Source organism: Ursus americanus, chromosome 12, assembly GCF_024610735.1.
Source record: "Ursus americanus isolate L20-20 chromosome 12, mUrsAme1.1.p, whole genome shotgun sequence".
Lineage (NCBI taxonomy): Eukaryota > Metazoa > Chordata > Mammalia > Carnivora > Ursidae > Ursus > Ursus americanus.
Window position 1 is genome coordinate 29,955,366 of NC_142138.1, and position 17,966 is coordinate 29,973,331.

At 34.4% G+C, this 17,966-nt stretch overlaps 1 protein-coding gene across 1 annotated transcript; it reads right to left on the minus strand.

The window, feature by feature from the left end:
• Positions 1 to 826: 826 nt before the first annotated feature.
• Positions 827 to 16,946, minus strand: ASB17 (ankyrin repeat and SOCS box containing 17). Its single transcript, XM_045801362.2, has 3 exons — positions 16,546 to 16,946; positions 2,330 to 2,609; positions 827 to 1,033 (listed from the first exon to the last, which is right to left on the minus strand). Exons 1-3 carry the CDS (start codon positions 16,944 to 16,946, stop codon positions 827 to 829), a joined length of 888 nt encoding a protein of 295 aa, XP_045657318.2.
• Positions 16,947 to 17,966: the final 1,020 nt, after the last annotated feature.

Sequence of the window (17,966 nt, forward strand, 5' to 3'; positions counted from 1 at the left end):
GAAGTATCACACACCAAAACACTGAAGTTCCATATTGTTATTTGGGGCTAATTATTTCCAAACATTATCTATTTCTGTCCTCTTACTACTGACCCCCACCCTTTAGTTGACTAATTCTTCACCTTGTATTATTTGTGACTTTGGCTTCTCAAGGAAGGGATCATATCTTAATTTCCTTGACTATTCCTCACCACCAAGCACAATGTTTTATTTGCAAAAGAACTCAAATACTTGTTAATAGGAATACACAGTAGAAAATAATATTAACCTAGCTTAGAACATATAAATAATAGGAGCTTCAGAACATTAATATGACCAAAATTTCCACAGGTAACAATAATGCTCTAACACAAAACAACTTTTAAGAGCAGATTAAAAAGGTAAATCTAAAATATAACAAAAATCATATAATTTGTTCCATTGTATAGAAAGGTAATGGGCAAAGTCATATTGATTTAAAATTGATTCATTTAGGGTGTCATGTGAAATTATATTTTCTTTTTTTTTAAGATTTATTTATTTATTTGAGAGAGCAAGAGAGAGCATGAGCAGGAGGGCCAGAGAGAGAGAGGGAGAGAGAATGTCAAGCGGACTCCCACTGAGCATGCAGCCTGATGAGGAGCTCAATCACATGACCCTGAGATCACAACCTGAGCTGAAACCAAGAGTCGGACACTTAACCAACTGTGCCACCCAAGCACCCCTGAAATTATATTTTCTAATGAAATATTCAATGCAATAAAAATTTGCATGAAGTCAATCATTTATTAACTTCTAAACCATACAATGGTGAGTATCCTTAAAGAACTCAGGACAAAGATGTGTATTAACTTTCTAAATTCAGGTAGTTCTGTAGACGAACTGGTGTTAAAAGTGAAAATATTCCATTTGGGAGCATATTGTTGGTCAGCAGTTGAGCCCTGATGGTTATTCTGCAAAGATGTAATAGTTCACATGGATCTTTGTATCTTGTTGAAGGAATATAGTCCGGCCAATCAGAAATAATTGGACGTCTTCCTAAACTTAGCTGCGTCTGAAGGAAGTGGAAACATTTTAATTTTATAATATTAATCACTGGTTAGTCCAAATAATTAGCATTTTTATTTTGCATTTAAATTCAGAAAATAAATCTTAAATTTACATAACCCTTATAGTATTTTTTACAAAGCTTTTTTACCTGAGGCAAGTATTTTTATTCCCCTTTTATTCTGACAATGATATATAAAATTTAAATAATATGTCTAAGGACACAAAACATTATTTCTTACAGCTATGAATCTGTATATGTTTTTCATTTTAGATCACACACTTTGTTTTATCAGCCACTCCTTCCAGAGTAGTGTTGTCAACTTGGCTATACAACAGAATTATCCAGGGGACTTTAAAATATGCTGAGGTTTTATTCCAGAAATTTTGATTCACTTCATCTGAGGTTAGGTACAGACCACAAAAACCTTAAAAATCTCCCCAGGTGATTCCAAACATTGTAGAATAAAATTTCATATTGCTAAACCATGAGAAGTCTTAATAGGAGACCTGTCTATATGAAAAGAAAAATTTTTAGGTTTTAGTTAAGGTACCCCTTTTAAAGATTTAATTCTAGAAGCTAGGTGTTAAGTTGATTTAAGAATAAAAGACACTGCTGTATTACAGAGCTATTTCTCCAATAGAACCTATAATCTATAGACTATATGGTGCTTTTGCTTAAATGATATATAACTTTTTATTATTTATTCAATACTCAGCTACTCAAAGAATATCTGGTATATGTTTAGCACCTTAGCACCAAGCATTTAGCTCATTGCTTGGGATCATTGCTTGGGTATGCAAAATAGTCTCTGCTCACATAACTGAGGGATAGATATTTTCAATTGCACAAGTATTTTAAGCCTTTATATTTTTATTTCTTGGCATGTGATTGTATCTGTGAGGAGAAATGTAACTCATTTTAAAATATTCTACTGTAAAGAATTGTGTTAAATTTTTAGTTTATGGTGTTCTTAAGACATAAAAATCCTAATAAACATTGGTTATTGTGTAATTAGAATATAATAATAACATACATCTACTTAGTAACTACTAAAATAAACTATAACTTTTAAAATGATTTATTTAGAAGGCAAAATTATGAAATAAAGGCTAATAAAGGACTAATGTTCAAGATAATTTAGATTATACCTATTTTTAATTTGTAAGTCTACACTCAATTATTAATTTTTCACTGGATATATAATTCATAGATTAAAAATCAAATTCATTCTTGTCACACAGTTTTATCTTAAACTTGATCAATATTTGAGCCCAAACCAAAGAACAATATTTTGCTTACCTCTATTTCCCTGACTGAAATGGTAGAAAGCACTCTGGAACATAGCACTAAGCATGTTTTGGCATCTTCCTGGATGTCTACCAATTCATGATCAACCATTATTCTCACTCTTGAGGGGTAGAGCAATATTGTTATCACAATGTTGATGGGGGTTTTTTCTCTTTCTAAGATTCCATATTGCAGGAGTATTTTCAAGATGTTAGATTGTCTTGTCTGAGCTACATAGAGTAGAGGTGTGATCCCACTTAGTGGGCTTGGACAGTATACTGGTGTGAAAGTTCTGTGAATCAAACAAACAAAAGTTTCACTGAATACAGAATTAAGAATTGTGGTAAACACTTTGTCTTAATAGTAATGGGAGAATAATAGTATTATCTTAAATGTCTTAAATGACTTTTAATGTAGCTTTACCTTTGTATATATCTTAAAAAGTTTTCTATTCTATGAATCTAGACCAAACTGAAAGTTAAAAAATAAGAAAATTCCTATTATACCTTTAAACTTTGCACTTGTAAAAACAAACAAACAAAAAGACTTAAATATATGGAAAGTTTACTTTTAGTAATAGTAATTTTTTCTCACTGGACAAATCCTATTGTTATCAGAACCAGTGTTATATAAAAAAAAAATCTAAAAAAAAAAAAGAAAAGGTAAAGGGCTCTTTTTAATTTCAGTTCATTAATAGAATAATGTTATGTGACCATTTTGATACCTTTTTGATTGTTTTCTTCTTGGTCAGTCATGAATTGGAGATTAGATGAGAAAGGAATAATTGCAACTCCCTTAATTTTTTTTTTAAACTTTAATAAGATTAGAATTGGTATTTGTAGGTTTGAGCAATGAAAAAAATTTTTTTCTTATTTTATGTAGTCCTTGCAATTGAAATAGATATTTAGGTTTGCTAATGAACTGGTCTCCATATGTAGATAGGACATGGTATAACCAACCACTGGGGATTTTATATTATAAAGCCTTGATTTGGCCAAATAATAATGGCTTTTAGGACTAAGGAAAGGGAAATTTTATTCATGATCCTTTGTCTCTGGAATTCTCTTGATTGGCCTAATAAAACACTAGTATGTTTTGTAGAACAGCATACAAACTATAAATACTGGTTTTGGACAACTGTGCAGAACAAGGAAAGCATTCTTCAAAAAGAGGAATTTTAAGATTGCATATATTTAATTAATGATGGAGGCAACACTGTATAATGCTATAAACAATGGGGATTTAAGGATTCTAGATTCAAAGTTTGGTTTCCCCTGACTAGCTCTGTGATGTTGGGTTAGTCAGCCTCTTTGAGTCTTAGTTTCTTTATGCATTTATGTATTCATTAATTAATTGAACACTTGCTTGTCCAGAGTGTTCTGAGTACTAGACACAGAGAGATGAAGGACACAGTCCTTTATATCAAGATGGTTATTATAGTGTAGTAGAGGAAATGGAAAAATAATTCAATAATACAATACAAAATGATAATTGCTATGATAGACATACGCTTGGTGTACTATAGAAGCACTGAGGAGAGGCATTTAACTCTTCCTGGAATAACCATTGTTTGTAGGTTACCCTGGAGCTAAGATTTGAAGGATTAGTAGGTGTTTATCAATAAAAGATTAGAAGTAATGTTTCATTTACAAGCATAAAGTAACATTGGAGGATTGTTATACCTGAACTACCTATAAAAAAAGAATGTTTTATATTAGATATGTTCTCTGTTGAAGTGTATTTAGAAGTCCCATGGGGCGCCTGGGTGGCGCAGTCGTTAAGCGTCTGCTTTCAGCTCAGGGCATGATCCCGGCATTGTGGGATCGAGCCCCACATCAGGCTCCACCGCTATGAGCCTGCTTCTTCCTCTCCCACTCCCCCTGCTTGTGTTCCCTCTCTTGCTGGCTGTCTCTATCTCTGTTAAATAAATAAAATAAAATAAATAAAATAAAATAAAATAAAATAAAATAAAATAAAATAAAATAAAAAAGAAGTCCTAAAAACCTCCCCTGTAGTGATTACCTTGTCAGATGCTCCAAAGAGAACCGTTTGAAAATTACTAGAACAACTAGTTTATCTACAAAGCTTCATCAAGTGTTGAAATGCCCAGATTTTGTGATTAAAAAAAAAAGTGTGGTGTAGTACAGAGTAGCATCTTAGAAATTAAGAAGTTGAGTTTTTGTTGTAATTCTGCCATTGTTACTATATGTATCCTTCTTAGTTCTGTATATAAATATACACATTCTCTGTTAGAATCATCTCCAGATCAGTATTGTCCCAAACATCTCATCTTTTTCATATATACTTCCAATATATATCCCAAATTGAACTCCTAAACTCTCCTTCTGCATTCCCTGTCCCGCTTATAGGTATTCACTTCCCCAAAGCACCATTGCGCCCAAATTTTTCACAGTTCTCTGATTTGTGTATGTCCTTCCCCTCCCTCTTCAATTCTGGCAAGCCTTGCTCATCATATAAGACTCTATCTAATAAACTCTTTTGTAAAGACTTCTTTGATGACCTGAACTTTCTCTTCTCATGACACTTTGTATATTCCTCTGTTAAGCCCATATCATTTTGGACAACTAAACACCTCTAATCTTTTATTTTCTCATCTTCAAAATAAATGCATGATCAAGATGTGCAATAAAAATTTGAGCTCCACAGGGCAATATAATCTGCTATTATATCCCTAAATGCCTAGAATAATGCTTAGCCCAGAGTAGACACTCAAGTATTTGTTGACTTTTTTTACTATTCTCCAGAAAAAAACTATGTATGTAATTAAATTTATTTTGCAGCTTTTGGACCTAACAAGAATATTAGTGAAGTGCAATCATTTAAATTTTTCAAAGGCAATCTAATTTATTCTTCCTGCTCATTCTTTTTTTTTTTTAATCAGGTAGTTCTTTTTAATTGAAGTATAATTGATAAACATTATTTTAGTTTCAGGTGTACAACACAATGATTCAATATTTGTATACATTGTGAAGTGATTAACATAAGTCTAATTACCATCTGTCCGCATAAAAAGTTAGAAAAAAATTTTTTCTTGTGATGAGAACTTTCAAGATTTACTCTCAGCACCTTTCAAACATGCAGTAAAATATTATTGATTATAGTAATCATGCTGTATTTTACATTACCATGAGTTATTTATTTTACAACTGGAAGTTTGTACTTGTTGACCCCCTTACCCATTTGACTTACCCCAGACCCTCCTTCACTCTGACAACCATCTTTTCTCTATGTCTATGAGTTTTTTGTTTACTTGTTTGTTTTGTTTTTTAGATATAAGTCAAATCATGTTATTTGTCTTTCTCTGTCTGCCTTAACTTGTCTTTCTCTGTCTGCCTTAACAACATTCCATGTTGTCATGAATGACAAAGTTTCATTCTTTTTTCATGTTGGAGTCATATTCAGTATGTTGTCTTTTCATTTTGTTGATTGTTTTTTTCACTGTGCAGAAGCTTTTTAGTTTATTTTTCCTTTTGTTGTCATTGTCTTTGGAGTCAGATAATAAAAAATATTGCCAAGAACAATGTCAGGGAGCTTACTGCCTATGTTTTCTTCTAGGAGTTTTATTGTTTCTAGTCTTGCATTCATGCCTTTAATCAATTTTGAGTTAATTTTTGTATGTGGTATAAGATAATGGTCTAGTTTCATTCTTTTGCATCTGACCAGTTTTCCCAACATCATTTATTGAAGAGACTGTCCTTTCCCTATTATATATTCTTGTCCTTTTTTCCCATAATATTAATTAACCATATATGCATGGGTTTATTTCTGGGCTCCCTATTTTGTTCCATTGATCCATGTGTCTGTTTTTATGCCATACTGTTGTTATTACTATCTTTTTAATATAGTTTGAAATCTGGGAGCATGATGCCTCCAGCTTTGTTCTTTTTCAAGACTGCTTTCGTTATTCAACATCTTTTCTGTTTCAACAAAAATTTTAGGATTGTTCTAATTCTGTGAAAAATGCCATTCAAATTTTGATAGAGATTGCATTGAATCTGTAGATTGCTTTGGGTGATATGGACATTTTAATAATAGTGATTCTTTTAATCCATGAGCACAAAATATCTTTCCATTTATTTGTGTCTTCTTTACTTTCTTTCATCAATGTCTTATAGTTTTCAGAGTACAGATCTATCACCTCCTTGGTTAAATTTATTTCTAGGTATTTTATTCTTTTTGATGCAATTATAAATGAGATTGTTTTCTTAATTTATTTTGCTTATAGTTCATTGTTAGTATATAAAAACACAACAGATTTTTGTATATTGATTTTATACCCTGAAACTTTACTGAATTTATTTATTTTAACTATTTCGATGGAGTCTTTAGGGCTTTCTATATATAAAATTATGTCATCTATATATATAGCGGCAGTTTTACTTTTTCCTTTCCATTTGGATGTATTTTATTTTAAAATTTATTTTGATTTATATTTTATTTGCCTAATTGCTCTGTCTAGGACTTCTAATACTATGTTGAATAAAAGTAGTGAGAGTGGGCATCCTTGTCTTGTTCCTAATCTTAAAGCAGTGGGTATAATGTTAGTTGTGGGTTTGTCATATATAGTATTTATGATGTTGAAGTACCTTGCATCTGTACCCATCATGTTGATGGTTTTTATCATAAATGGATAATGACAAAATGAAATTTGTCAAATGCATCATCTTCATCTATTAAGATGATCATATAATTTTTATCCTTCATTTTTTAATGTGAATTATGGTGATCAATTTGCAGGGATTGAACCATCCTTACATCCCTATAATAAATCCTACTTGATCATGGTATATGATCCTTTTGATGTATTGCTGAATTTGGCTTGCTAATATTTTGTTGAGGATTTTTGCATCTATAATTATCAAGGATATTGGCCTATAATTTTATTTTATTTATTTTTTACAGTGTCCATGTCTGGTTTTGCCACTAGGGTAACTCTGGCCTTGTAAAATGAGTTTGGAAGTGTTCCCTCCTTTTCAGTTTTTGGAAGGGTTTGAGAAGGATAGGCATTAAATCTTCTTCGAATAATTGGTAGAACTCACCAGTGAAGCTGTCTGGTCCTGGACTTTTGTTTGTTGGGAAGTTTTTGATTACTGATTCAATCTCTTTACTAGTAATTGGTTTATTCAGACTGTATTTCTTCACAAATCAGTCTTGGAGGATTGTATGTTTCTGGGAACTTACCCATTTCTTTTAGGTTGTTGAATTTTTGGTGTATAATTGTTTATAATTGTCTCTAATGATCCTATTGTATTTCTTTGTATCAGTTGTAATTTTTCTTTATTTTCTGATTTTTTTATTTGGACTCTTTTTCTTGATGAATCTGGCTAAAGGTTTGTCAGTTTTGTTTATCTTCTCAAAGAACCAGTTCTTAGTCTCATTGATATTTTCTATTTTTAGCTTGTATTTCATTTATTTCTGCTCTGATCTTATTTCTTTCCTTCTACTAACTGAGCTTCATTTGTTTTTCTTTTTCTAGTTCCTTTTGGTGTACAGTTAGTTTTTTTTTCAGTATTTTAATTGCTTATTAATTAGAGAGGGGGAGAGGGAGCATAAGCAGGGGGAGGGGTGGAGGGAGAAGCAGACTTCTGGCTGAGCAGGGAGCCTAATGTGAGGCTCTATCCTGGGTCCCTGGGATCATGACCTGAGCCGAAGGCAGACACTTAACCAACTGAACCACCCCGGCACCCTAGTAATCTTCCCTATTAGAACTGCTTTTGCTGTATCTCATTGATTTTAGTAAATTGTATTTCTATTTTCATTTATTTCAAGGTATTTTTTTAATTTCTCCTTTCATTTCTTTGTTGACACATTGGTTGTTCAGTAGCACATTTTTTAATCTCCACATATTTATGATTTTTCCAGTGTTGTTCTTATAATTTATTTCTAGTGTCATACCATTGTGGTTGGAAAAGATACTTGATATGATTTCAGTCTTGGATTTATTGTGACTTGTTTTGTGGTCTAACATATAATCTATTCTGGAGAATATTCCATGTGCACTTGAGAAGAATGTATATTTTGCTGTTTTTGTATGCAGTGTTCTCTCTCTCTCTCTCTCTCCATATATATATATATAGTCCATCTGATCTAATGTATCAACTAAGGTTGATATTTTCTTATTAATTTTCTTCTTGAATGGTCAATCCATTGATATAGGTAGTATATTAAATACCCTTTCTATTGTTTTATTGCTGTCAATTTCTCCCTTTAGGTCTGTTAATACTTGCTTTATATATTTAGATGCTTCTATGTTGGGTGCATAAATATTTACAAATGTTGTATCTTATTGTTGGATTGACCCTTTTATTTTTATATAATCTCATTTTTTTGTCTTTTATTACAGTCTTTATTTTAAAGTCTATTTTATCTGATATAACTACTCTAGCATTTTTTGGTGGGGAGAGTTTCCATTTGCATGCAACATCTTCTTCCATCCCTTCACTTTCAGTCTGTGTGTGCCCTTACATGCAAAGTAAGTTTCTTGTAGGCAGTAAGGTAGAGGGATAGTGCAAAGATGGTACCTACCTGTGCCAACACTAGCAAAGTAGAGGGAGAATGCTGAAAAGAAGTCCACTGGTGCCTTTATTCCTGGAAAGTCTCAACAGGCTCTGCCCTTCTGGCAGATACTTTAAGGTTAACAAATGAATCTCTTTCACATATGGTCTGGCACTTTTCAATCTGTCACTTTTGTCCGTGGTCCCAAAGTGAATGTGTCTGCTTGTGGATCCTCTAAGAGTGGAATCTCCATTTCCTACAGTGCTATTTCTCCTGAATGTAAGTCCTGTTGGTTTTAAAGCCAGGTGTTTTGGGGGCTCATCTCTCCAGTGCAGGGCCCAAGGGTTGGAGTGTCTGATGTGGGGCACAAACCCCTTGCTTCTCAGGGAGAAGCTCTGTATTTGTGAGATCCCTCTTGACTCCTCCTGTTTGTGGGTTGGCATGCCAAGGGTGGGGTTTTTGGCAAGACCATGGCTTTGCTTCCCCTACCCATCTAACATGGTCTGTTAATCTTTTTTTTTTTTTTTTTGAGGTGGAGGGAGAGGAGCAAAGGAAGAGGGAGGGAGAGAATCATAAGCAGGCTCCAGGCCCAGCATGGAGCCCGATGCAGGGGGGCTCTATCTCACCTGAGATCATGACCTGAGCCAAATCAAAAGTTGGACACTTAACTGACTGAGCCACCCAGGTACCCCAATCTGTTAATCTTTTGCTCTGGAGGATCTGTTCAGCTAGTTTGGTTTTTTGTTTGCTTGTTTGTTTGGTTTTTAGGGGGAATTGTTACATATATAGATACAGATGTAGATTTGTTGTGTCCATTGGAGGAAATGAGTTTAGGATTCTCCTATACTATCATCTTGAGCCTCCTCTGATCTTGCTTACTCTTAAGATATTAGACTAAGAATATTGTTAAGTATAGGAATTCAGGAGACTTGGGGGACAAAGATACCACAACTGGTCCTTGGTAAGATTTGGAGAATTTAGTCAATTTTAAAATATTAAAATTGATATTACCTTTAGAAGTAATTTTGGACCAAAAATGTTGAAAACATAACTAAAACTCAAATAGGCTTAAAATGAGATTTAAAAGTCTAATCTGTACCCAAATGACATGATTAATCCTCATGTTTAAAGAGCATGTTACTGTAAACCAAAATTTGCTTAATCTGTACTGACAGTTAATTATAACAGTACTTATATGGATGGAATAAGGCAAGCACAGCAAGAATTAGTTTTTAAATGTAAAGTTAATGAGCTGAACCCTCTATATCTGAAAACCTGTCATATATGCTTATGAAATGGGGCATAATATTTCCATATAGACATGCAGAGAATGATTCAGTTTTGTAGCTATACTAATTATTTCTATTTTTTCTACTCCTTCTCTTTTAGTTTTAAGCCACCAAATTTAAGAGATGCTTCTCCATAATTTTATTTCTGATACTTAAGGCAGTTGACTTTCTTGGAACTGTGTTTTATCCTAACTTAGTAGGGCTGTTTTCTCCAAGTTATCCACCTACCTCTTTGGCTGTTCCTTTTCAACCATCTTTTACTGGTTTCTCTTTTTTTCTGTCCTTAACATCTAAGTAAAGAAGATTTGGCCTTTTGACTAATTTTCTTTTGACTTATTGCTCTCAGGCAATTTCATCCATGACTGTAATTTCAATTACTGTCTATTGATTTATTCAACAAATATTTATTGAATGCATACTGTATGCCAAGCACTGTTTTAGGTGTTTGGGATATGTGAGTGAACGTAACAAAGATGGCTGCTTGTATTGTAGTGAGGGAAAACAGCACAGAATGAACATACCAAAAAATTTTTTTTTATAATATGTTAGAAGATTTGATAAGAAAAAAGAAAAAGTAGAGTGGTATAGGAAGTATGGAAGTGCTAGGGGGTTGTATGAGGGCATTTTCCAGTTTTAAATAGGATGATAGGAGAGGGCATTACTGAAAGGTGACATTTGAATAAAAAAGAAGAAGATGACGAAGTTAACTTTTAGATATTTAAGGATCCTAAGGCAGAAGTGTTCCTGGAGTGGTGAGGGAAGAGTAGGGGAGCCATTGTGGCTGAGAGAGTGAAAAGAGTGAGGAGTAATAGGAAACAAGGACAGAGATAATGGGATGCCACATCATGTAGAGCCTCATAGATCACTGAAAGGACTTCCATCTTTTACTCAAAATGGAATGGAGGAACCATTGGAGATTTTGAATAGAAAAACAATGTGATCTTACCTCTGCTGAGAATTTGTTATGGGATAGGAGGAAGAAAATTACTTAGTACGAAGGAATAACAGTAGAGATGGTCAGATTCTGTATATTGTTTCAAGTTAGAACTAACAGATATCCAGACAGATAAGATGTGGAATGTAAGAGAAAGACACATCAAGGATGATGCTATCTAGCTGTCTGCTGTACCTGGATATCCCTTAGGTAATGCAAACTCTTATGTCCCAAACTAAATTTTTATGTCCTTGGTAATAATCTTGATAGATTTGTGGCATGACCATTGTGGTAGGCTGGATAATGGCCTCTCAAATTGTCAAAAGGGATTTTGCAGATGTAATTAAGGTAAGGATCTTGAGATGGGAGATTATGCAGGTGGACCCAGTGAAATCACAGGGGCCCTTATAAGACGTGCCAGGAAGAAAAATAGAATCAGGGTCAGTAAAGAAGCTATGACTCTACAATGCTGTCTTTGAAGATGGAGGAAGAGGCCATGAACCAAGGAGTGCAGGAAGCCTCTAGAAGCTGGCAAGGAAACCCAGTCTCCTACAGAGCTTCTAGAAAGAACCAGCCCTGATGACCTCTTGATTTTAGCCCCGTAGCTTCACTTTGGACTTCTGACTTCCAAAACTAAAAAAATAATACATTTGTATCATTTTAAGCCACTAAGTTTGTGGCAATTTGTTACAACAAAAGGAAACTAATACAACCATCAATGAGTCTTAAAATTTAGAAATTTGAAATTAACTCTTGTCTTTCTCTGATGCTCTGCTTCTAATCACTCGCTATGTTTTGTTATTCTATTTAATAATATCTCTTCTTTCTCCTGTTGCTATTTAGTTTAAGGTCTCGTTGTGTTTTACCTGGACAGTTGTGGTATCAAAGAATAGCCTGAAGTTGGAGAAGATGGTGGCAGAGTAGAATTAGTTCTTTCCCTAAAACTGTTATAGATACACAGGGAAGCTGAGTTAGCACAGAGTGCCTACTATGCAAATTCAGTTTCAAGGAACTTCTCCAGTCACCTACCTCTTTTCAATGATTGTTTCCCACAACCCTTTGTCTGTAGACGTTCTGGAGCTGCCACTGTTATCTGGAGTGTTTGAGCAGTCTATTGACTGGTCTCCCTGCCTCTAGTCCCAGCCTCTCTTCCTAGTCTAGTCTTCAAGTGGGAGCTGATGAATCTTTTCATACCACTAATCTGACCTTCACTGGTTAGGCATCACTCATGGTGTAAATTTCAAATTCCTTAACATGGCCTACAAAGTACTTTCGGCTGTCACTTCTAGGCTTCATCTTTCACTATTACCCGATTTCCTGTCTTACTTTCTAGCAATTGCAGAATTATCTAGACAATTGTTATAGACAATTCTTATAATCACTGGATGCAACATGTTGTTTGTATCTCCTTTGGTTTTAATCATGCTGCCTCTGCCTAGATTATATTTCTTCAAGGGCTAAAGGAAGAGAAAACTTCCTTTCATCCTTTAAAAATCAATATAAGACATCCTCTCTTCTATAGAGCTTCCTCAGGTATCTGCTCCTTCCCAATAGTGTTAACTTCTTTCTCTGTTCTTTCTACCTGCACATGCTTCTATTTTTGCATTTATAGTATGATTATAATTGCAATGGTTCACTTACTAGTGTGTGAGCTCTCCAAAATCAGGAAATATGGCTATTTGGTTTTGTATTCCCCCCAAAATACCACACTGTTTGGCACTTAAGAAAATGCTTAATAAATGATTATTGTTATTTTAGCTGAATGGTATCATCTCTCTTTAACCACTTATGGTCTGTCATACAGTGGCGTTTAGATTACTATTGCAGGTTTGTTGTAAAAATGAACAAACTTAAGTTCCTTTCCCTCATTAGTTCCATCTCCTCCCCTCCAGAGACCTATTTCGACACTTCATTATTATAATGGGGAAAATTATCATATTGAAGTGTATCCGGGTAGTGTGACCAAAAAATGATGTTGCTATAAGAATAAAGAACAACAGATAGTAGGGAATTTAAGGTATTCACTCTGGGGACATAATAGCTGTGTTCAAATATTTGAGAGGTTTTTACTTAGGAGAGAAAATAAATAGACTTTGTTCTCCATAGCTCTGGGGGCAGAATTGGAGAAATGGAGACAGATTTTAGTGCATGATGAGTAAGAAGAATCTAATAAAGCTGCATAAAAATTCACTTTTTCTTTCAACGAAATCTTGATTGAGCTCTTGGAATATATCTACATAGTTCTAGGAACTGAGGATTCAATGTTGAGAAAGTAGTCAGGGTTTTTCCTCTCACAGAGCTTACTTTTAATGACAGTGGATAGTGAATAAACAAATCAATGAAAAAAAAAACAACAGCAAATGAACATATAGTGATCGATGTTGTGCAGAGAATTTAAATAGTGTTATGATAGTGAGTGAGTGGTTTCTTTAGATAGTGAGACCAGAGAAGGCCTCTCTGAAGAGATGACATTTATACTGTGTTCCACCTGATAAAAAGGAATTAGTCATAGGAAGATCTGAGTGAGATTTCCAGGCAGAGGGAACAGTTATTATTATTTCATTATTTTTAAAATGTTGGTTTTTAAATTTGAGTATAGTTGACATACAATGTTACATTAGTTTCAGGTGTACAACCCAATGACTCAATAAGTTTATACATTATGCTGTGCTCACAAGTGTAGCTACCATCTGTCACCATTCAATGTTGTTACAATATCATTAACTACATTCCCTGTGCTGTGCCTTTTATTCCTGTAACTTATTCATTCCATAACTGGAGGCTTCTATCTCCTATTCCCCTTCACTCATTTTGCCCATCTCCTTACCCCCTTTCCCTCCGGCAACCAACAGTTTGCTCTCTGTATTTATAGGTCTGTTTCTGCTTTTTTCTTTCTTTTTTTTTTTTTTTTTAAAGATTTTATTTATTTATTTGACAGAGATAGAGACAGCCAGCGAGAGAGGGAACACAAGCGGGGGGAGCGGGAGAGGAAGAAGCAGGCTCATAGCGGAGGAGCCTGATGTGGGGCTCGATCCCGTAACGCCGGGATCACGCCCTGAGCCGAAGGCAGGTGCTTAACCGCTGTGCCACCCAGGCGCCCCTGTTTCTGCTTTTTTCTATTTATTCATTTGTTTTGCTCTTAAGATTCCACTAATGAATGAAATCATATGATATTTGTCTTTCTCAGTCTGACTTAATTTCACTTGGAAGTAACAGTCATTATAGAACTTTCAGGCAGAAATGAAAATTGAAGATGTTCAAGAAACAGAAAGGTCTGGGTGGCTGGGATATAGTGTTCAAGGGGGAGAATGACAGGAGATTGGATTTGGTTGATAAAGTGAGAGACCAAATCATGTAGGACTTTTAAAAAATGGGTATTGAGTTTGAATTTTATTTCACTTGTAGTGGGAAAGATTTGGAGGATTTTAAGCATGAGTGATATAACATATTTCACATTTTTATAAGGTTGTTCAGGCTTCTGAGTCATGAATAGATTAAAGGGTTGAGAGGGAAGAGTGGAAGCTGAAAGACTCTTTGGCAGTCTATAGAAGTTGTGCAGGCAAGAGATGAATGTGGCTTCACCTGGGTTAGAAATGAAGGAAATGAAAAGTATAATTGGGATATGTTTTAGAGACATATCAAGAGGACTTACTAATGTGTTGATGCAAGAAAGAGAAGAACCAAGAATAAATCCTGGATTTCTGTCTTGTGCAAGAGGATAGAAAAAAAGGGACCATTGGTCAGGTAGGGAATTCAGGGGAAGGAGCAGGTTGACAGGGAGAGAGTGAATTAGATTAATATTGTTTTATTTCTGTTGAGTTTGAGATGCTTTGTGGAGATGTTGAGTAGACGACTTTATATAGAAGGAATCTGGAGCTCAGAGGAAAGGTCAGGGCTGGAGAGAAAGACTGGAGAGTCATTGGCATACACATAATATTTAAAGTCATGGGACTGGGTAAAATCTTTGAGGGAAACAGAAGAGGTATCGCTGGGAAACAGAGGGGTCCCTGGGCAAAGGAATGGTTTACCTCACAAAATAGTTAACTACTACTAGCGTTGTTCAAGCAGAGACCATAGAGCATCAGCCAGGGATGTTCAACATAGGATTGCTGACCAGGGTGGAAGTTTGCTAATGAATTCATAGATCCCATCCGAATCTAAATAAAATGCTATGATTCTGAAAGACCCAGATCATGTTGTGGTACATAGAATTGGCTAGTAATGTATTTTACCTTGTGGATATATTTAAATGAAAATTTCTCGATTTTGAAACAGTCGCTTAAGACAATTGTTAATGGCACTGCATCATATCCCACTGTGTGTTTCTCTTTGTTTCATTTTCCTTCCCCTCCTTTCAGTTTTCCCCTTTTGCGTCCCACTTAAAATTTTAAAAATTTATCTTCTCTCCCTCTGCTTTACTCCATTTTTCTTTTCCATGGGCCTGCCAGGACACACATAGGTGTTAAACTTAGCCCAGCTTGGGACACTATTGGGTACTATTTGGGGGTTCTATTTACTGATATTCCAGAATGCAGCTATTAGTTCACGTACTTGGGTGATCATTAAGGAAAGCAATCTAGTGGTACTCCAATATCACAATGATACACAATCAAGAGAACAACTGCTTCAGGCAGAATCTAGATTGGTTTAACCTTTAACTGATCTTGTCTGTCTTGTTTTTTTTACTGTATTCTTTCTCCTGTCATGGTGCCTAGCTAGTATAGTGCCTTATCCACAGTAAGGTGGTATATAAATAATTTGTTGAATGAGTGAACAAATGCACATTGGTTCTAATCAAACCAGTACCCAAAACTGTAGAGTGAGTTAGGAGTTACTGCAAACTAAGTAACATTACAATCTATATTATGGACTTTACAAAGAGGTCACATTGAATACTTTATTCTATAAGATCCTCAGTAGTATTCATTAGCTAGTTTGACATTTTAGACTATGTGAAAATTTGGTTCTATAACAGACTTAATCAGGTATTTGGCTTCATTGTGCTCAATCTTGGAGAATTTGGAGTTGAATTTATCAATGTTTAACATACAAAAAGGGAATTATTATGTTTAATAACTATTATTAAGTGAATATGTGTGAATATTCTGAATTATACCTTGAAAGTCATTTTATATACGTACTATAGATAAACATTATTGGTATTCTCAAGAAGAGATCATGGTATTACCCAAAATAATGTCTTTGTCTAGTTAGAGAAATCTAAGTTGGTGAACATGCCATTACCTTGACCACCAACATGTAAACTTTATAGAACGGAACCGCTAGAAATATATTGGTACATAATAATGTATGTATAAGGGAGCATTTATTGAATAAATAATGAAGGAGTGAACAAATGAATGAGCAATCAATTCAGGATTCCTTATCCATATATAGCCACTATGCGTATTCATTTTAGAAAAAAAGAAGTAATATAATCTCCTAATGAGAAATTTACTCCTTTTATGGTGAAAACATGAGATTATTACCTCCATATCAGTGCCAGGTTACAACTTCTGTCTTGAACATAGTCCTTTGTCTTCTTGAGAAGCAGTTCCACAAAGTCAGGATTACCTTTTCTGGCGAAAACCCAGTACAGAATTGTATTCACACATATTTCAGTAAATTCAAGATTAAAATTTAGTTCGAAACGGTATCCTGATTTTTCCACAAATGCAATATAATCTGAGAGTAGTATGTCAAACCCATCCAAGTCGACACACCTCAGAATTTTTGCCAGGGTTCTGTAAATCCTAGGTTCATAACAGTGATATCCCCACTGACCCAAAAACTGCAAGGATGGTCGTTTAACAATTTTGTCAATGAGATTGCAGAATATATTGCTTCTTGGACAAGAAGTCTTACGACATATTTTAGAAGATTTACTCATTGCTATTTATGGCAACAACATAGAAATAAAATCACAGGAAGTCATACTGTAATCCTTCAGTTACATATTTTGATAATGTGGTAGGCTTTACTCCATAGACAGGAAGTGCCCTTTAAACTGTAGCCAGAAAAAATATCATATGAAATATTACCATAAAGTACTGGGTGACATCACAATAGATGGTGATCTGTCATCAGCATAGGTCAGAAATTTGGGATATTATATGTAACTGGTGACATTTGAGAGAGACATATTGGACATAAATGGCATGCATAACAGCTAAGAGCTAATATTTTTAAGTCTAAAACTTCAGCTCAAGCAAGAATGTATTTTTGTGAAGTACTGAAAGCACAGTCTATACATTAGACAAAATAATATTAAAATCAGGTTGATGATTCCTTTTAGGCTGTCATGTTCTGCATGAGTACTGCATGTTCTCACTTAAACCTCTTCGGATATTTTCCCTACTTTATAGCTGAGGAGACTGAGACTTAAAAAGTTTATGACATCTGCCAAAAGGCACTGTATTCATTCTCAGAAAAGCTGCCATTCAATATTAAACAACATTTGGAAACTTTGCTTTAGAATTTAGAATTTTATAGGCCTTGTTCCTCTATAAATTAGGCAGAACATATACATTTTGGACATCAAAGGTGTTTCAAGCTTGAGGTGGAATCCTTGCCCCCATAAAATAAAGGAGAAATATGGTTGTTTAGTAGTTTATGCTTCAGCCACCTTTCTGTTAAATTTGATAGCCTTAGGTGTATTTATTAGCAATTTTAAACGTACTTGAATGTTTTCCTTTTCCTTTTGAATATTTTTCTTGGAAGCACAGAAAATAACGTCTCTTTAGTAAAGGGAAATTATACTTTAGGATTACTATAAATTACTTCCACTAATAGTGACTTTAGTTCTCTATAAGCTCTAAACTCTCTTTTCCTGGGATAGCAGGAAAAAATAATAACTATTGTCATCTTTCTGAAAACCAGGAGTTTTGTTATTTTCTTCTACTTTCTTTCT